We start from the raw sequence: 21158 nt of genomic DNA on the forward strand, positions 1-21158 counted from the left end.
GCTGCAGTGTGACTTAGTGGAAAGAGCACAGGCATGGGAGTCAGAAGGCCTGGGTTCTAACAATAATAATAATAATAGTGGTATATGGTAAGCACTTATTCTGTGTCTGGCACTGTACTAAGCATTGGGATGGATACACACAAACTGGGTTGGACACAGTCCCTGTCCCACATCGGGCTCACAGTCTCGATCCCCATTTTACAGATGAAGCAACTGAGGCACAGGGAAGTGAAGCAACCTGCCCAAGGTCACACAGCAGACATGTGGCTGAGTTAATCCCAGCTCCACCACATACCTTTTGTGTGTCTTTGAGCAAGTCACTTAACTTCTCTGAGTCTCAGTTCCCTCATTGGCAAAATGGGGATTCAATACCTGTTTTCCCTCCTACTTAGACTGTGAATCCTACATGGGATCTGTTTATCTTGTGTCTTCCCCAGTGCCCAGTACAGTACCTGGTACATAGTAAGCATTTCACAAATGCCACAACTATTATTAGGTAGGCCAGGCCGGGCTTATGGAGAGAGAGGAAGGTTCAATAATAAGAATGATAATTGTGGTATGTGTTAAGCGCTTACTCTGTTCCAAGTGCTGTACTAAGCTCAGGGGTAGATACAAGATCATCAGGTCCCACATAGGGCTTACAGTCTAAGTAGGAGAGAGAACAGGTATTGAATCCCCATTTTGCAGATGAGGGAACCGAGGCACAGAGAAGTTGTGACTTGCCCACAGAGCAGGTTTGTGGCAGAGGCAGGATTAGAACCCAGGTCCTCTGATTCCCAGGCCTGTGCTCTTTTCACTAGGCTATGCTGCTTCTCAATCCAGCAACTTGTTCAAATAACCAGGCCCGGCTGCATTGCCTCGTTAGTGTTCCCTGTGGGCAGAGGGGAAACCTGTAGGAAGAAGTCAGGTGTTTTCCCTTCATCCCCTAATGGTCTCAGCATCATCAGAGTAGAACAATGGGGGGCTGATGCCCAGCAGAACCCCACTTGGGCTCAGCCACTATAAGCTGTTGCTATTTATTGGTGGTATTGATTGAATGCTTCCTGTGTGCAGAGCAGAGCACTGTACTAAGCACTTGGGTGAATAATAATAATGATGGTATTTTTTGAGTGCTTTCTATGTGCAAAGTACTGTTCTAAGCACTGTGGGGGGGGTTACAAGGTGATCAGGTTGCCCCTCATGGGACTCACAGTCTTAATCCCCATTTTACAGATGAGGTAGCTGAGGCACAGAGAAGTTAAGTGACTTGCCCAAAGTCACACAGCTGACAAGTGGTGGGGTCGGGATTAGAACCCAAGCCCATGCTCTTTCCACTGAGCCACACTGCTTCTCTATAATACAACAAAGTTGGTAGACATGATCCCCACCCTCAAGAAATTACGGACTAGTGTCCCTGGTCAGTTGGGGGACCCACATGTGGCCTGCTCCAGGTGGTCAGTCAGTCAATTGTATTTATTGAGCTCCTACTATGTGTAGAGCACTGTACTAAGCGCTTGGGAGCGTACAGTATAACAGTGCAACAGATGCATTCCCTGCCCACAGTGAGCATACGGTCTAGGGGGGAGATGGATATATATTATATCATATTATATTTTAGTTATATAATATATAAATCAATTACAGATATATACATGTGCATGGGCGCCCAAGATGCTCACAGGTCTTTGCACCAAAGGGTAGCAGACACATGTAGAAGCTGCTATAGGTTTTGTATCCTTCTATACAGCTCACATTAATTTCATCCCCACCCATCATAACTCTATAGCTTTAGCCCCATTCATTATTCATTCAATAGCGCGTGGGAAGTACAAGTTGGAAATATCAATCAATCAATCATATTTATTGAGTGCTTACTGTGTGCAGAGCACTGTACTAAGCGCTTGGGAAGTACAAGTTGGCAACATATAGAGACAGTCCCTACCCAACAGTGGGCTCACAGTCTAAAAGGGGGAGACGGAGAACAAAACCAAACATACTAACAAAATAAAATAAATAGAATAGATAGGTACAAGTAAAATAAATAAATATATAGAGACAGTCCCTACCCAACAACGGGCTCACAGTCTAGAAGGGGGAGATCATCTGTTTAGGTAAAAAACAAATAAAATCTCTTGGTCAAGTAACAGGTGTCCTGAAGTACCTTTGCAATTGAGACCGTTGTGTCGTTGTTTCTGTTAAATGATGAGCAGCGGAAGAGAAGAAAACGATTGCTCATGTGTGTACTGCTTTTCCTCTCTTACAGTTTATGGCGTGCACTGGAAACAGTGCAGCAAAAGCAATGTATGAATCTAAAGTGCCATCGTTTTATTACAAGCCAACGTTTTCCGACTGTCAGTAAGTAATGGAATTCCTCTGGGAAACAGCATTTATCTGCTTTTTGCAAGTTGTCTTGTAATTGTGTTGTTGGAGTTCTTTGGGATTTTTAAAATGTAAGCCCACTGTGAAGATTCAATTAGAAGGGACTCTTTGAACCTCAGGTTCTTTAGATTTATATAAGAGGACTAAACCGTGCATGGCATTTTATTTAATAACTGCAATTGGCCGCTACAAAGAAAAATCTATACTACCTTAATTCCCTAGAATCACCGAGTTATTAAGGCTATAAAACTGTCAATTTTTAACCACAGTGTTGTTTTCTTCCACTCCTCCTTCCCCCAGTTTTTTTCTGTGGTCAGTACAACCCTCTTGTGTGGGGTGGAAATGCGTGAACAAATAACAGCTATCCATTGTGTCCCTGATATATCTCTGGAACCGCACTGAAGGTCCTTTTATGGAGTCTCGTGTTCCTTTCCTCATCTCCCTTTCCTCACATTTTTTTTTCCGTTTCCAACCCGATTCCCCCAGCCCTTTCCCCTCCTCCCTCCCCACCCCTTCACCTTCTTCTCTCCCCCACACCCTCTTTTCCCTCAGTCTCCACCCCAACTGCACCTGAAATATCCATGTTGTTTTTTGTGTAAAACCAAGGCAGCGTCTCTAGCTTGCACACACTGCCTTCCTTTCTCCGTGACCTCAAGGGAAGAGAGAGATGGGAAAGCATGAGGCTGAAGGCCCCTAGCATTTTGGAGTATCTGTGCAGACACACCCCAGGTTACAACAGCTGCAAGATACATAGAACCTCAGGTCCCAGTCAGTATTGTTCTATTCCTTCTTCGAATTACAACCTCGACTAGGGACACAGCCTACATTGTTTGAAGCCTTACCTTGGGCCAGAGCCTCAGGCCCCTGCTATTCAGGCTGAGTTTTACTGGTAAGGAAATCCCTACCCACCTGTGCTGAGGTTAAGCAATCTACAATGAATCAATCTTGGAGGAGGCTCTGCCTACCCCCCAGTTTCTGTCAGGTTGGCAATGTCGAGAAAATCGTTGAACTGCTGGGGTGGCAGGGGAAGGGAGGAGGAGGCGATGGGGAAACTTAGTTTGGACGTGGTTGATGTAGCTATCGATGAGTTAATTGCAGCACATTCTGGTGTGAGTTGCGTGAAGAACTCGTTGAATGTCAGTAATCCAGGGGCATCATTGCAAACTGCCGAAACAATTGAAGTATTAGTTATGATCTCTCCACTACCAGCTAAAATTCTGGGATGAAGGAATCTTGCCTCAGTTTTCAAGAAAGCAGATAAACTTACAAAAATGACTGATTGAAGAAGAAAATCCTGAGGGAGAGGGGAGTTGAAAGGTGCCCAGAGATGTTCAGAAGGAGTCTGCTTCAAATGCTTTATGCAAGAGAGAAGTCTGTGGTTCAACTGAAATTGGACAAATTGTTCCCTAAAGTTGGAAAACCATTAGCGCAGTCAGAAGAAGCTTCCACTTCTTCAGCCTCCCGCAGAACGGCACAATCATATCACAACTCATTTAGTCAGTGTGGTGACGTTCTGCTTTGAATTGCTTGAACAAAGATTCATCAGTAGTTTAGTGAGGTTGAACGTTACCATATCTGGCACATAAAGGACTTCCACATTGTTCTCGCAGAGATTTTGGAACGGATGCTTATTATAAAGCTATAAGGCAGTGGGGAAACCAACCCCATGATGCCACCATTCATGTTACAACTAGATTTTCCAGGAACCGTGACCCCACTGAGTCAGGCACTGGGTGTACTAAAAATCTCAAAAGGCCATAGGACCCAAAATGAGCCATGTTCTGAGCATGTTCTAGCTCAGGGGCGGAAGTTGAAGGGTTTAAAAGGAGCAAGAGCATAATGAGGTAGGCTGACTTGTTTAACCGCAATGATATAAGGACAGACGACAAAAATCCTCAACTGTCCTGGCTAAATTGGAGGGTTGTCATTCATTATCATATTTATTGAGTGCTTACCGTGTGCAGAGCACTGTACTAAGCGCTTGTCATCATCGTCTTCATCATCCTCCACCCTCCTCTTCCTCCTCCTAGCAACGTGATTTATTTTACCTCTATTAAGGGCAAAGCCCTGACTGTCCCCGTGATAGCAAATGGTTAAGCAGGTAATTGGGGAAAAGAGCTGTAGAGGTCCAGTTGACGGTAGAATCAGTCAATCAATCAGCTGTAATTATTGAGTGCTTACTGTGTGCAGAGCACTGTACTAAGCACTTGGGAGAGTACAGTACAATACAACAGAGTCATTAGGTACAATACAACAGAGTCAGTATTCCCTGCCCACAACAAGCTTGCGGTTTAGAGCTCTTTCTGAAATAATGGGGTCTGGTGGAACAGTAGCAACTTGCAGCCCACTATCTGAGGCTACTTTCTCTGTGCTACTTTTCCTCAAGGTTACTGACCTGAGCTTGAGGGCAAACCACTTCCTCTTCCCCCCCTCCCCACAGCCCGCCTCCAGCCATACCTATATTGTTTTAAGTCCGATTTTCATTTTCATGACTGCTTCCTCTCTGAGAAAAGGGCTGACAGGCATAGGCAGCCAGGAATGGGGTTTCTTGGGAGACCTGTAAAGCCCTGGCATGGATCCAGCCACCCCAAGATTCATTTGCATGTACACAATGACAATGGCAGTTACAAAGACAATTGCAAATTTGGGTTCTGTAGGCCCATCAGTCAGTGAGAAGCAATATGCATAGTGGATAGAGCCTGGGCCTGGGAATCAGAAGAACCTGGGCTCTAATCCCGCCTCTGCCACTTGCCTGCTGTGTGACCTTGGGTAAATCGCTTCTCTTCTCTGGGCTTCAGTTACCTCATCTGTAAAATGGGGATTAAGACTGAGAGTCCAGTGTGGGACAGGGTCTGTGTCCAACCTGATTTTCTTGTATCTACCGTAGCATTTAGTACAGGGCCTGGCACATAGTGCTTAACAAATACCACAATTATTATTATTATTATTATTATTTGCAGACCTATTTTTCGCTAAGTACCACAGTAGCAGATTGGGAAGTTGATTCCTGCATGGTAGGGGTTTATGATCTAAGGATATTTGCCAGGTTTTACAGGTTCCCCCAAGAAACCCCATTCCTGGGGACCACAGTCCCTCAAAGCCCTAGCACCCCACACTCAAACCAGAACCTGGAACATTTGGGGTAAGGAGAATGTGTCCTAAATTTGTAGGGTGTAGTGGGAGGGAGTGATGGATCACAGACCCTTTGGCGTAGTGCTAAAGCCATGTTGACTTTCTGCAGATGTTTGTCAAGTTGAGAGAAACCTTTTGGTTGAAGACAGTTTTTCAAGAGCCACAGAACATAAAACATTCAGGAAGATGCTGGCTCTTCTGATTTTTTTTCAAAAAAATGATATTTCTTGAGAAAAGAGAAGCAGCATGGCGTAATGGATAGAGCACAGGCCTGGGAGTTGGAAGGTCATGGGTTCTAATTCCGGCTCCACCACCTGTCTGCTGTGTGACCTTGGGCAAGTCACTTCACTTCTCTGGGCCTCATTTTCCTCATCTGTAAAATGGGGATTGAGACTGAGCCCCATGTGGGACAGGAACTGTGACAACCCGATTTGCATGTCCTCACCCCAGAGTTTAGTAGCGTGCTTGGCACACAGTAAGTGCTTAACAAATACCACAATTATTATTATTATTAATATTAATATGAACTTACTATATCAAGCACTGCTCTAGGTGCTGGGATAGATATGTTATCACGTTGGTCATAGTCCCTGTTCCACATGGAGCTGACAGTCTAAGTAGGAGGGAGAATGGGTATTAAATCCTCATTTTACAGTTGAGGAAACTGAGGCATGAGATGTTAAGCGACTTGCCCACCAAACAGGTAAGTAGTGGATCTGGGATTAGAGCCCAGATTGTCCAACTCCCAGGCACGTGCTCTTTCCACGAGACTATGCTGAGTAAGGGGGACGGAATAAATTTCACAACTCTCTGATTTGCCTGAGGGTCTCCATGCGAATCATTCTATGTGAGTGTGGGAGAATGTTTATTTTGAGCTCTAGTGTTACCTCGCACGCTTTCTTCTAATATTGTCTTTGAGAATCTTCAGGCAGCCTATGTTCCATTGAACTCATAATTTGCCTTGACCCCACCCAAATTTCCCAGTGCCCTCCCCTTCCTGTCCTCGCCATCCCCAGCCCCTTCCACTGCTCCTCGAATAATTAGCCTGGCAGGATCACACTCTGCCTGGAGCACAACCTCAGCCTTCCCACCTCAACCACTGAGTCACATGAAAACCCACCAAAAAAGGGAAGAGAAAGAAGACTTCGAACAGATACACTTTCTCATCAGACCCGCTGCCTATGCCTCATTAGCTCCTCCTTGATTTTTTTTTTTTCCACCCCTGGGCACTTGGGCCAGTGCTTATTTTCATGGCTGCTGTATGCCTTCGTTTTCCCTTTGAAAACTTTGGGATGCTCGAATTTTCAGCCTCTGTGATTGGTTTTTAAAAAGGGGAGCCCTCTGTTTGCTAAAAAAACCCTTCTGATTTCCAAGGATGGTTAAGGAAGTACAGTACAGTGCCTGCTTCTTGGTGACCTAGGACTTGTTTTTTACAGTCAGCACAATTTATAGAAAGCTGGCACTGTGAGGGGTAAGAGGAAAAGGCACAATCCCTAGACTTGAGGAGTGGGCAACCACAAGATTTCCACTCCCACTCCTGTGTCCCCAGCAGGTACTCAGAGGACTGCCGTTTTGTCTCCTGCCACCCTCCATCAAGAGACTTCTAGGGCGGCCCTTTCCACTTTCCTAAAGTAGAAAAACAAACCAAGAAGGCTCCTTCCAGTGCATCCAGAAAACAATGCATTTTATATTTGTAGCCAGCCTGTGCAGCTCTGGTTTGGAAATGTTCTAAGCAAAGTGAAGGGCTGGCTTTGGTCCCACCTAACAGTCAACAATCCTGAGTCTGTGTGCTGTGATCAGCAACTAGAGCTTGAAAGTAACTCTTAGTTCAGGAGTTCCGTTTTTGCTTTCTGAGCGGTTTCTCCCCGTGTCATCCCTGGAGGGTGATTGCATTGGAAAACAACTCCACCCAAAAAAGATCAGCTCACCAGGAGGGTGGATTGGGTTTCTGAATCAGATCCCCTCCACCCTATAGTTCATTTTAAGAATTGTGGTATTTGAGAACTCTCCATGAGCCAAGGAGCCTACCTCTAGGCTCTGGGGTAGGTATAAGATAATCAGTTTGGACACAGTCCTTGTCACACTTGGATCTCACAGACTAAATTGGAGGGAGAACAGGTATTTAACCCCCATTTTACAGATGAGGAAATTGAGACACAGAAAAGCTAGGTTACTTGTCCAAAGTCACATATCAGGTAAGTGGTGGAGCCGGAGTTAGAGTCTAGAATCTGACTTCTAGTTCTGTGCTGTTTCCACTAAGTCTTGCTGGTTTTCCAAGCCCTAATCATGGTCGAATAGAGCAATTATCCAGCCATGCCACCTCCCCCTCTGATAATAACAGTAATAACTGTGGTATTTGTTAAGCACGTACTATGTTCTGGGCACTGTACTAAGCACTAGGATAGATACAAGCAAATTGGGTTGGACACAGTCCCTGTCCCACATGGGGCTCACAGTCTTAATCCCCATTTTTGCAGATGAGGTCACTGAGGCCCAGAGAAGAGAAGTGACTTGCCCAGGGTCACACAGCTGAAAAGCGATGGAGTCAGGATTAGAACCCAGGTCCTTCTGACTCCCAGGCCGGTGCTGTATCCACTAGACAACACTGCCTCTCTTTTCCAGACTGTAAATTTGTTGTGGGCAGGGAATGGGGGAGTTTACTGCACGCGGTAAATGCTCAGTAAATGTTATTTACTGATTGATTGCTATGAGAGACTTTGTTGGCTAGAAGATTTCTACTATCAGGATGGTGAAAAATTGGTCTTGGCTAGCAAGGGAAGCTGGGACGTTTCCAGCGCTGGGGATCCTTTAGGAAGAACAGACATCTGTTTGTCCTGTTACGGTTAGTATTTCATCTGCTTGGAGGAAGAAACTGGACCTAATGGACCTGACTTCCTTCCACCCCTAGGATTCTCTTAAAATATTATGGGGACTACTGAGATAACCAGTCAGTCCTTACCCTGAGAAGCAGCCTGGTATACTTGAAAGAGCACAGGCCTTTGAGTCAGAGGACCTAGATTCTAATCCCAGCTCCAGCGCTTAGCCTGCTGTGTGACTTGGGCAAGTCCTTAGCTTCTCTGTGCCTCAGTTCCCTCATCTGTAAAATGAGGACTCAATACCTGTTCTCCTTTCTCCTTAGATCATGAGCCCAATGTAGTCATGTGGCTGACTTGATTATCTTGTATCTGCCCCAGTGCTTAGAACAGTGCCTGGCAAACGTTGCACTTATCAAATGCTGCAGTTATTAGTATTATTACTTTGTGATCTTACAGTCCAATACAGGGACACTTTCATTCATTGATTCAATTGTATTGAGCATTTACTGTATGCAGAGCACTGTACTAAGCACTTGGGAGAGTACAGTATAACAATAAACAGACACATTCCCTGAGCTTACAGTTTAGAGAGGAAGGCAAACATTAATATAAATAAATTACAAATATGTACTTACTCATATGTATTGAGTGCTACTCTGTGCATGGCACTGCACTAAGCACCTGGGAGGGCACAGTGACAGTGAATAGAAGGCGCAGTCTTTAAAAAGAAACGTATGTACCACAAGAGCTAAACTTTAAATATCATCATTTTCCATTCCTCACTTCAATTCTGTGCTACCATCAGTGATATTTATTGAGCGTCTGCTGAAGTCAGAGCACTGTACTAAATGGTTGTGGTTGCACCCCAGTAGCCGTTGGTGTCTGAACACTCCTTATGCTAATGGCAAGGGGCCATGCATTTTCATTCACAATTTTGCAAAAGATTCTCACGGAAACTCCCACTTGCGGCAGTCTCAACTTTGAACCTTAAGACTGCCCTACTACAACATCAGAAGCAAGAGACACCATCCCTGCCCTCTAGAGCCGTACAGTGTAAAGGGGATGACAGGCAGGTTTAAAGTATTTACTGATAGTGGGAGCAAGAGGAAGAATAAGGCTATAGTGAGTAGTAGCAAATGTATTAGGATGAAGTAGCGGAAATCAAGGGCTGAGTGTAGTACATATGTGCTCTAGACTGTAAGCTCCTTGAGAGCAGGGAAGATATCTACCAATTCTGTGGTATTGTCCTCTCCCAACCACCAACTACAGTGCTCTTCGCACGGAGTTCAATAAACACCCTTTGATTCATTGATGTGCTGAGTGGCTGTTGCGTTGTTGACGCTCAGGAATTTATCCTTGAAGGGGATGGGACTTGAAAACTCTAGGCTGTGAGTGCATTGTGGGCAGGGACTGTGTCTATTAATTGCTGTAGTGTACTCTCCTAAGTGCTTAATACAGTGCTCTGCACACAGTAAGGGCTCAATAAATGCAATTGAATGAAAGAAGGAAGAGGGCTTCAAAGATGGGGAGATCTGTGGCATGACACATTTGAAGTGGGAGGACATTTCTAGTAGGGGAAATTGCATAAGTTGAGCAAGGTTTAGTTAGAGGGTGAGCTGGTGAGTAGCAGGTGAAGAGAGTTGATCTGTAAGGCAGAGAAAGCTGAGAGCATCTTGAAACCAATGGTCAGGAGTCTGCCTGGTGCAGAGGGAAATTGGTGGCTACTGGAGGCTCTTATGATCTGAGCATCAGCGAGCAGTATAGCCTGAAGTGGAGAGAGACTGGCAGTTCATTCATTCATTCATTCAATTGTATTTATTGAACGCTTACTGTGTGCAGAGCACTGTACTAAGAGTTGGGAAGTACAAGTTGGCAACATATAGAGACGGTCCCTACTCAACAGTGGGCTCACTGAAACAATAACCTAATAATACTAATTGTGGTATTTGTTAAGCACTTACTATATGCCAAGTTACTGTACTTAGCCCTGGGTAATCCAGTCAGACCCAGTCCCTGTCCCACATGGGGCTCACATAGCCTAAATAGAAGGGAAAACAGGAATTTGATCCCCAACTGTTAGAGGAGGAAACTGAGGCACAAAGAGACTTGCCTAGGCTCACATAGCAGTCAAGCGGCAGAGCCATGATTAGAACCCAGGTCTTCTGACACCCAGTTCTGTGTTGTTTCCGCTAGGTGATCATTTTACTTTCTCTTCTCCTCTCCAAGTTTCCTCCTTTGGCCCCAAAGGCCTTTTTTTTTTTTTTTCTCAAGGAAACCAGGTGACCGGTTCCTTCTTTGCGGTGAGTTTTTATATTGGGCTTTGCTCAATAATACGATTGATTGATTGACTGACCGATTTTGCTCAGCTTGAGGAAACAACTGGTGACTGCCTTTTCTCACTCTGTTGATTGGACGGAAACCAACTGCTCTTAGCAGCTTCCTGTGCTAGGTAGGGGCAAAGCTCTTGGTTTTGAGTTCAGGGCCCCAGGTCGCTAAGGGAAGCCCTTGGGCAGAGATTCTGTCCAGGTGATTAGCCCAGGCCACTGGCTACTCCCGTAGGTGAAGGTCTGAGACATCTGTGCCCTGGAGTCTGGCCAGGCACGCTGGCTGGGTGCTGCCATGGGAGGCAGTGGGGAAGCAATAGCGGGTGTCTGGTCCACCCTCCAAGGTGGTAATCTGGGCAGCAACAGGCCCGTCCGTCGGCTGCCTCTGCTGTAGCCCTTTTTTTGAGTGGTGCCCGAGGGTGGGCAGGGAGAGGGGAGGGGTCTGCAGAGTAGCACAGGCCCTCCCGCAACCCCTTGGACAACTCCCATTGCACGCTCATTCTCTCATCCCTGAAAGATTTATTTTTTGCTGTAGTGCTGCCGAGAAGCCAGTGCTCCCAGTGGTGATGAGAATCCTGAACCCCCTGCTACCTCAGGGTTACTCATGCAGCCTCCATTCATTCAATTGTATGTATTGCGCGCTTACTATGTGCAGAGCACTGTACTATGCTTGGGAGAGTACAATATCACAATAAACAGACACATTCCTTGCTCACAACAAGCTTACAGTCTAGGGGGGAGACTGGCATTAATAAAAATAAATTACAGATATGTACATAAGTGCTGTGGGGCATTAATAAAGGGAGCAAGTCAGGGCAATGCAAAAGGAAGTGAGGAAAAGAAAAGGGGGCTTAGGGAAGGCCTCTTGGAGATGTGCCTTCAATAGGAATTTGAAGTTGTGGGGGAGTAATTGTAGATTTGAAGAGGGAGGGTGTTCCAGGTCAGAGGAAGGACATTGGCAAGTCCCAACCCCATTTTCTTCTCACTCCCCGACCCCTTCTCCACTCCCCCCGCCACCCTCCAGCGGCAACCAGGGCAGCCTCTGACCCCAGAAAGCATTTACCGCAATGCCATTACTTTCAGGGTGGCATCATCACACCATCTTTATGCCATCTGGGTTCTTTGCTTCACTTCTTCTTTCCTCCTGTTTTCTGACTTTTGGCCATTTCACTTCTCTTCAGTGTCAACCCCAGACAGAGAGTAAGTAGGAACCTGAGAAGGATTAAAATCCAAACCCAAAGTTCTCTATTTGTGAGTAAATCTGGCCAACCAGAGTTTAGTACAGTGCTTGGCACAAAGAAAGTGCTAAACAAGTACCACTATTATTACTATTACTGGCTAAAATGAAGGTTAGGGGATATCTGTGGATATCAATTATCCACAACCTGCAGTAGTAACCCAGGTGATTGAGAGCTCTGCATTTTTCTTTCTCTGAAAGAGCCCAGGGTAGCAATTTTTCTTTGAGACCTGAAGAGAAAGAGCGAGCCCAGACCATGCAAGACGAGGGACCCCACCATACTGAAAGAGAAGCAGCATCACTGACTTGTTTGAATCACAGACTTCCCAGTTACCTGGTGGGAGGAAGAGCTATTATGGTTGTACATATTTATTACTCTATTTTACTTGTAAATTTCTATCCTATTTATTTTATTTTGTTGGTATGTTTGGTTCTGTTCTCTGTCTCCCCCTTTTAGACTGTGAGCCCACTGTTGGGTAGGGACTGTCTCTATGTGTTGCCAATTTGTACTTCCCAAGCGCTTAGTACAGTGCTCTGCACATAGTAAGCGCTCAATAAATACTATTGATTGATTGATTGATATTAGCTAGCAAACAGGCCTCTATTTCTCTCCGGTTGCTAAGAAAGCTCTTTCCATATAACCAGCAGCCCAACAGTGAGCTGTAACTGGTTTGGATCCCATTTCTTTAAATCGACTACCTTATTAATTTCATGGCAAGCATCCAAAACTGGTCATCCAGAGAGAACAGCTGGGAAAGAAAACCTTCAGAGGGATTCTCTTAGGCCTGTATCATCGCACTGTAGCCCAAGCCTCCGAAGAGCACCCAGAAAAAGATTTCAGCAGTTGGGCAAATACATAAGCCTTGAGCCTGTACGAGTAGAGCAGCCTAGCAGTGGTTTAAAATTCACAATGTTCAGACGCCTGCAGTCTGTGCCAAGTAAGGTTTTACAGTGCAGATTGCAGCTGACCTTCTGGCGCGGAATGCAAATGCGAGCATCTTAGTCCATTAATAATGAATATTTATAGGTCTCTTCCAGCTCAGACTTCTGTAAGTCTAAATAGTAGCCCAGGCAGTTTTGCTGGCGAATGTGGTAATTTACCATCTCTCAGAGGCCGTGCTACAGATTCAGGGGGGAAGAGGGTTATGCACCGGGGAGGGAGGTCTGGGCATTTTCCTGGAAATGTCCACTGTCTCCAGCAATCCTCCTGTGATGACTCCACAACAACCCAGTCGCAAAAGCCCAACACCCACCCTGAGCCACTCAGTCCAGAATATTAATCGCCTGCCTGCTGTGTATGGAGCACTGGACTGAGCACTTGGGAGAGTTCTGTAGAGTAAGTAGACACAATTCTCGCCCTCAAGGGGTTTACAGTCTAGCCAGGAAGACAGACACTGAAGTAAATTATAGGGAGGAGAAACAATCGAATGCACAGATAGGTACATGAGAGCTGGGAGAGTGCAGGGTAAGTACCTAAAGGCTTAAGCAGGTGAGGACTCAAGTGAGTGACTCAATAGAGGCAGAAATAAGGTGGGGTAATGAGAGATTGGTTAGGGAAGACTTCCTCTGGGAGATGTGACTTTAGTAAGTATGATCGATATGGCCAAGGAACGTGTCTACTTATTGTTATACGGTAGCCACCCAGGTGCTTAGTACAGTACAGAAGCAGCGTGGCTCAGTGGAAAGAGCATGGGCTTTGGAGTCAGAGGTCATGGGTTCAAATCCCGGTTCCGCCACTTGTCAGCTGTGTGACTTCGGGCAAGTCACTTCACTTCTCTAGGCCTCAGTTCCCTCATCTGTAAAATGGGGATTAAGGCCGTGAACCCCATGTGGGACAACCTGATCACCTTGTAATCTCCCCAGCGCTTAGAACAGTGCTTTGCACCTAGTAAGCGCTTAATAAATGTCATTATTATTATTATTATTACAGTGCTCTGTACACAATAAGCACTCAATCAATACAATTGAATGAATGAACAAGAACGGGGAGGGAGTTCCAGGTGAAAGGGAGGGCGGAGCAAGAGAGAGGGGAGCAAAGCCCAGTGAGGCAGTTCTCATTGTGTGAGAGGGTCACAGTGGTGGAGGGGGTGGTCTGGCAGCCTCTCTTCCCCACTTTGCTGCTGCTGTGGTCTGCTTGGAGCTGAACAAGTAATCCAGCTGAATGCTTAGTGTGTGGGCTTAAGTGTGCATGTGGGGTGGCCCCTGCCTCTGGAGGCTCTTTTTCTGCCTCTGACATGCTTTATCTTGGTTTCTTTCTGCCCTCTATCCCTGTTCTGCCTCCATTTCTTGACATTTTCTCCCCCTATTTTGGACCATTAACGCCTCACATCCCCCATCCACACGGCACTTTCCTCTGGAAGCCACACTTCCTGCCTCACTTGGACCTTTCAAAGATGTGGTCATTTTGCGGCGGTCCAGCAGTCCCCTCCATCATGTTCACATAGGTCAATCACTGGTATTTATTGAGCACTTATTGTGTGGAGAACACTGTACTAAGCATTTGGGAGAGTACAATACAACAGAGTTGGTAGACTCCTACCCTGCCCACCAGGAGCTTAGAGGGGGACCAAACATTAAAATAAATTATGGATGTATACATAAGTGCTGTGGGGCTGAGGGTGAGGTGAATATTCTAGTGCTTAAAAGGTACAGAACCATGTGCATAGGTAGTGCAGAAGTGAGAGGGAGTAGGAGAAATGAGGGCTTAGTTGGGGAAGGCCTCTTGGAGGGGATGTCATTTTAATAAGGCTTTGAAGACCACACCTCTGAGAGTGGTGGTCTGTCATCTATGGAGGGGGTGGGAATTCCAGGTCAGTGTCAGGATGTGGGCAGGAGATTGATGGTGAGATAGATGAGTTTGAGGTTCAGTAGTAGATTGGGTTGGAGGAGCGAAGTGTTTAGGTTGGGCAGTAGTAGGAAATCAGCAAGGTGAGTTAGGAGGAGAACCAATTGAGTACTTTAAAGTCAAAGGTCTTAAAGACTTATGCTTGATACGGAGGTGGACGGATATTTACTGTTGGTTCTTCAGGAGTGGGGAAATATGGACTGAATATCGGCAGCAGTGAAGTACAAATGAGTAGGGGAGAGATGGGAGGCAGGGAGGTCAGTGAAGAGGCTGATGTAGTAGTATTCAAGGTGGGATATAAGTGCTTGTATCAGTGTAATAGCAGTTAGGAGGGAGGGGAAAAGACGGATTTTGTTAATGTTTTGAAGGTAGAACCCAGAGGATTTGGTGACAGACTGAATATGCGGGTTGAATGAAAGAGATGAGTCAAGGATAATGCCAGGGTTACGGGCTTGTGAATGGAGGATAGTGGTGTTGTCTACAGTGATGAGGAGGACAGTGTTGGGGTGGGGAGATGAGTTTAAGTTTGAGGTGTTGGCAGGATATTCCAGAAGAGAAGATAGGAGAAAATGTGAGATTGCAGAATAGGAGAGAAGTCCAGGCTGGAGAGGTAGATTTGGGAAGCATTCTTGTATAGATGGTAGTTGAAGCCGGGAGAGTGAATGAGTTCTCCGAGCAAGTGGGTATAAATGGAGAATAAAAGGGGACCCAGAAGTGATTCCAGGGGGGATTCCTACCATTAGGGGATGGGAGAAAGAGAAGGAGCCTGCAAAACAGATTACGAAGCAGCAGTCAGAAAGATAGGAGAACCAGGAGAGGACAGTGTCACTGAAGCCAAGGTTTGATAATGTTTCCAGGAGAAGGGAGTGGTCCACAGTGTCAAAGGCAGCTGAGCGGTTGAGAAGGATTAGGATGGAGTAGAGGCCTTTGGATTTGTCCAGAAGCAGTTCATTGGTGACTTAGGGTGGCTTCCTTGTTGTGACATGGCAGTGGGTCTCCAGATTATACATGACTCTGACACTCCTGGGCTAGCAGGGGACCCCATCCTCCTGAGTTAACAAGAGGTCGGAGGCTTTTCAAAGCCCTCCTGACTGGGACCCCCTCAGGTCCTGTTCTTCTGCCTCACTTGAAGCTCCCAGGTTCCCACCCTGGGGTCAAGATGCCTCTACTAAAAAAACCCTGCTCCTTGGATAGAGCATAACCAAGCCCTTAATCAATAGGATTGTGTCATGGCCAAGTTTGTTTTGGAGCAATTTCTCACAGGTAAATCGTGCAAGCCAGAGGGGGATGTTAATATTTCACAGCTTTTGTGTCCCAGCTCTGAATGTGAGGTTCCAGGAGGGCACGGAAGATATCCATAAGAGTCCACCAGAATGTTTCATTCCATGGTCATTAGGAATTTGAGGGGATGTTTGTGTATTTTACAGTATAAAATTGTTAGTTCTCTATTCTGGGCATGTGGAGAAGATTTGAAAGGAACAGGCATCAGAGCATTCCCTAGCAGAAGCAATGTATTGCTGCTTTTCTCAGGGTGGGTATTGAATTGTAGATTTTATGCTAAATTTCCCCAATTATTTATTTCCCTGTGTCTGCCTTCCTCCCATATTTTTTATTGTGAGCTCTCCCTGGGGCCCAGGGATGTGTCTCAGCCAACTCCCTTTCCTTCTCTTCTGCTCTTCATATAGTTTGTGGCACCAACTGAATTTTTAAACAGAACTAAGCAGGTAAGAAGCATAGCCTAAAAGAAAGAGCACGGGCTTGGGAGTCAAAGGACCTGGGTTCTAATCCCGCCTCTGCTTCTTGCTTGCTGTGTGACCTTTGTCATTTAACTTTTCTGGGCCTCAGTTTCCTCAACTGTAAAATGGAGATTCAATACCTATTCTCCCTCCTACTTAGTGCCTGTGCCCCATGTTGGACAGGGACTTGCCCAATCTGGTTAATTTGTACTTACCCCAGCACTTAGAACAACGCTTGACACGTAGTAAGCACTTAGAAAATACCATAATTATTAAATACTAACAGAATTAGTGCCCTAACTTTTTCTAGTTCCAACCAGTGTGCCCATTTCTTAAAAAAATAAGCCCTTCATGCACCATGGGAAAGGACCACAAGCTGTTAAAGCTTTAATAACAATAAAAAGTCATTGAAATACACTGCCCTAATCTTGCTTGGTTTTAGCTTCTATTTCAGTTGGCAGCTCAGCCATAGAGTGAGAGTACATGCTCTGTCTTTCTGTCTCTCCGTTTGTCTCCCTCTCTGTGTCTCTCTGCCTGTCTTGGCCTGCTTCTGTCTTTGCCTCTCTTTATTTCTGCCCCCCTCTCTCTCTGTCTCTCTGTCTTTCCATAACTTTTTGCTTGTCTGTCTTTCGGGCTCTCTGCTTGTGTCTATCTCTCTGTGCCACTGTCTTTGTCTCTCTGGGCCTCTCTGCCTGTCTCCGCCTCAACCATTTCCTTGCTTAACAATTCCAGTCTTGTAGATACACAGGATGATGCTGTATCATTTTGAGCCTAATTGTTTAGAATTTTAAAATATTTTCCTTTTTCAGCTCAAATATACTAAGAACGTTTTACTTAGAGGCTGAGCATCTCTGCTAAATGTTGTTTTGGACTTGATTAGAGACTGCAACTTAATTTTGATTAAGGAAGTTTTTTTAGCGTTCTTGAATGGGTTCAAAGCGACTCTCTCAGAGCCCTTTGAGATAGTGAGGAGCCGCCTGGGCTCGGCTGACAGAGAAATTAACTTTCAAGGGACTTTCAACTGAGCTGTCATTTCCATTGATGAATTAATAATTGCAGCATCCTTTCTGAAACTGGACCTTGCTTCCTCTCTGTCTCTTACAGACTCCTACGAGAACAGTGGATCCGAGCCAAATACGAGAGGAAGGAATTCATTTACACTGAGAAACAAGAACCTTATTCTGCAGGTAGGGACTGGGATTATCCCCCAAAAATAAGCACCTTCCCTTTGTGGATTGTTACACGTCGAAATCCCCCCTGAAGTTTTATTCAGACAGGAAAATAAGTAACAATTTAAGAGGGTTGGTCCATCCTTTTTTAAGGATCAAGGACTGCCCACCCAGGATGCTATGTTAGCTGGAATGCATTATTAATGGAGATAAGTCACCAGTCGGTTTGATGTTTGTGTCATCTGGGTATGTTTTGCTTTCTGACTTTAAACTGAGAATATGTAGGGCTTTCAAAGCCCCTGTCTGCTATTAATAACTCGCTACATGACTTACCTGCAAGTACTTTTCTGTAGTTGGCAAATTGGCCGTTTCCTTTTCTGCTTCTCTTCCTGTGCATGTTAATAACCATCTATGGCAAGCCATTTCTTTTATAGAAGTGAGCAAATTGACTGAGCTTGGGAACAAATATATGATCAGGCAGTTGAGTATTTTTTACCCGAGCTGTTTTGGCTAGTCACTTAGCTTTCCTTGGGCTTTATTAATTTGGGGGGCTGTGGGGCAAGAAAGGGAGAGTGGTCTTGGGGAAGGGACGATGCTCCCTTAGTGTGTCCTATTGGTCTGGGCCTGCAGGGATGATATTGGGATGGGATTATGAACTCGAATCTTGTGGATGTTAGAGTGATCATCTTCTTTCAGCTCATAAATGTTTTGAATGAGTCATGTAGTTCCAGCAGGTTGTTGCTATAGTGCTGCCATAATTACATTCTGACCTCATACACTAGGAAAAGAAAACTCCACATCCTGCAGTCATAGTAGTCTAAAGTGGGTGGGGGACAGACGTGGTATTTCTCTTTCCTGTTATACAACCCATGAGAGTGATGTATTTTGAAGATGATGCCACCACAATGATTCCGTTAACATTATCCTCAGAGCAGCAAAAAGCATTTACTCAAAGTGAAGGAATAATTTGCTGCTTGTCTGCAAAAGAACAGGGTTTGGTCAATGTTCAGGAGCTGCACAATTGTATCACCAGAATGGCACATTTCATCAGCGCCATGTTATTTCCAGTGAAGGGACCGTGTGGTCCCTTGCATCAGTGAACATTTAGGTCTAGTGTTTGTCCTAGAGGCTGGGTAATCAGAGTACATTCTCAACCTCCAGTCTCTAGCCACTAAATAGAGAAACAGTGTCGCTTAATAGATAAAACACAAGCCTGGGAGTCAGAGGACCTGGATTCTAATCCCGGCTTCGCCACTTGTCTGCCGTGTGACCGAGGGCCAGTCACTTCACTTTCCTGTGCCTAGTTACCTCATCTGTAAAATGGGGATTAAGAGTGTGAGCCCCATGTAGGACATGGACTCTGCCCAACCTGATTATCTTGTATCCACCCCAGGGCTTAGAACAGTGCCTGGCACCAAGTAAACTCTTAACAAATACCATAGAAAACAACAATTAACAAAAAAATTAAAATTGATCACTCATTTCTCTCCTGGTGGGTTGATGGGGAGGTTCTCTCTTTGGTACAGCTGATGGATATTTAAAGAAATTCAGGCTAATGGTATAGGCCATGATAGGCTGATCAGTGGCAGAGAGACACTTAGAAGTCTGCCTATCATAGCCCCTGACAGTCAGATTTCTAATTGGATCTCTGCCAGTGAGACCCCCATGAGAAAAGGTATGACTCCCCATTTTACAGATAAGAAAACCAAAGACCAGAGCAGTTAAGCGACTCTCTAGACTATAAGCTCATTGCAGGTTGGGAACTTGTCTACCAACTCGGTTATATTGTACTCTCCCAAACACTTAGTATGGTGCTCTGCACACAGTAAGCACTCAATAAATGTGATTGATTGATTGCCCACCCAAGGCCACCTAGCACAAAATTAGTAAAACCTGGTTTGGAACCCAGGTCCTCTGAGCCCATCCTCTTTCCACTAGGCGATACTACTTTTCCTGCCCCACCTTAAAGAAACTTTGTTCTTTTTATCAACCAAAAAATAGGAACACTGATTCTTGGCTGTCTGTTTTGAAGCCTAGGGAATGTCCCCAGGGCCAAGGGCAAGTGAGAGTTTTCCTTGTGGTGCAGAGAGGCAGGAAGGGAAGAGGGGAAGGTTCTCTGCCACCTGGGAGGGTCTGGGACAAGCCTGAATTTTGAGGAAGGGAAGTAAGAGCTGGCTGAGAAGCTGCCAGTGAAGGCCACAGTTGGCAGCACTGGTGTGATTTTTTTTTTTTATTGTGTGTGTGTGTGTGTGTGTGTGTGTGATGGTATTTATTAAGCATTTCCTATATGTCAAACACTGTCCTAAGCATTGGGGTAGATGCAAGTGAATTAGGTAGGACACAGTTCCTGCCCCTCGTGGGGCTCATTCTAAGTCAGATGGAGAACAGGATAACTGAGGCACAGAGAAGTTGTGACTTGCCCAAGGTCACACAGCAAGGAATTGGCAGAGCCGGGATTAGAACCCAGGAGTTCTGATTCCCAGGCCTGTGCTCTTTCCACTTGGTATCACATTCTCTGTTCTTCTGTTTTGAAGGCCATTTCGAGACCGATGGTCCGACCGTCTCATTGTCGCGCAAATTGTCTCACCCAGCCCAGCTCAGCCTGGCTCCTGTCGGAGACCAGCCCTTTGCTGGTTTATTAACAACATTGATTTGTACAGAAAGGAGCTGACACCGAGGTCAGAGAAGTGAGGAGATTAGTAAAATAGTGATTAAACACTTCAGTGGTCTCCTATTGATGCTGAGTTATGCCTTTAGCCATTCCAAGCTGATGTAGCGTGAAAAATGAATCACTTGTTCCTACCATCTAAGTTTTATGAGGCAAAACACTATTAACACCCCAGTAATTAAGATATTACTGAGGCTTTGCACTCCCTGTATTGGTTTTATGTTTGTGTTTATTATACAATAACCTCAAATGAAGCTCAGCCCCGAGCGGAAGACTTGCTTTCGTTTCTTCAACCGGGATGTGTGCTTTTGATTCAATTACTGTCCGTCCACAGCTAATTATATGCCCCTGTTTAATTCTCATCAATGGAGCATGAGCCCAGGGCTTGTATGGTTGGCGAGCCTGTCCAATCAAGTTATTTTTGGGTAGACTCTCAATTTGACCCCCTCATGTAGCCGTAGGCACTTTGCCAGTTGCATCAGCGTTTCTGGATCCAGCAGTGAGCTTCTTTTATTAGTTGTCAGCCCACAGCATCGCAGGTGTTGGTGGGAAGATGTGCCTCCCATAAGCAAGAAAACCCAGCTGAGCTAGGAGACAATTGTTCTAAAGCCACCACATGTTCTAGATCTGCTTGTTTCAACATTTGGGCTTTCTGTATGCTTTCGCTCTTACATGACGTTTATGGCTATGTGCCGTTGCCTTGCGTACACATTTGTGTGGCATTTTGTCTCTTTGGGCCTGAAACCTCTTAGCTAGACAGGGAACAAGGCTTTGTGCATATATATCTACATCTATAGCTACATCTTTTAAATTTATATAGCTAAGTATATCTAATGTCTTATGGGGAAAGCAAGATGGCTTGGTGGATAAACG

At 45.3% G+C, this 21158-nt stretch overlaps 1 protein-coding gene across 1 annotated transcript in view; it reads left to right on the forward strand.

Moving 5' to 3' along the window:
* Positions 1-21158, forward strand: part of ADAP1 (ArfGAP with dual PH domains 1) — a 143126-nt gene that overhangs the window by 31680 nt on the left and 90288 nt on the right. Inside the window, exons 3-4 of the mRNA XM_038762678.1 lie at positions 2243-2334; positions 17553-17635. Coding sequence (XP_038618606.1) covers positions 2243-2334; positions 17553-17635 — 175 coding nt within the window. The remainder of the gene's footprint in view (positions 1-2242; positions 2335-17552; positions 17636-21158) is intronic.

The sequence above is a fragment of the Tachyglossus aculeatus genome, chromosome 21 (assembly GCF_015852505.1).
Source record: "Tachyglossus aculeatus isolate mTacAcu1 chromosome 21, mTacAcu1.pri, whole genome shotgun sequence".
Lineage (NCBI taxonomy): Eukaryota > Metazoa > Chordata > Mammalia > Monotremata > Tachyglossidae > Tachyglossus > Tachyglossus aculeatus.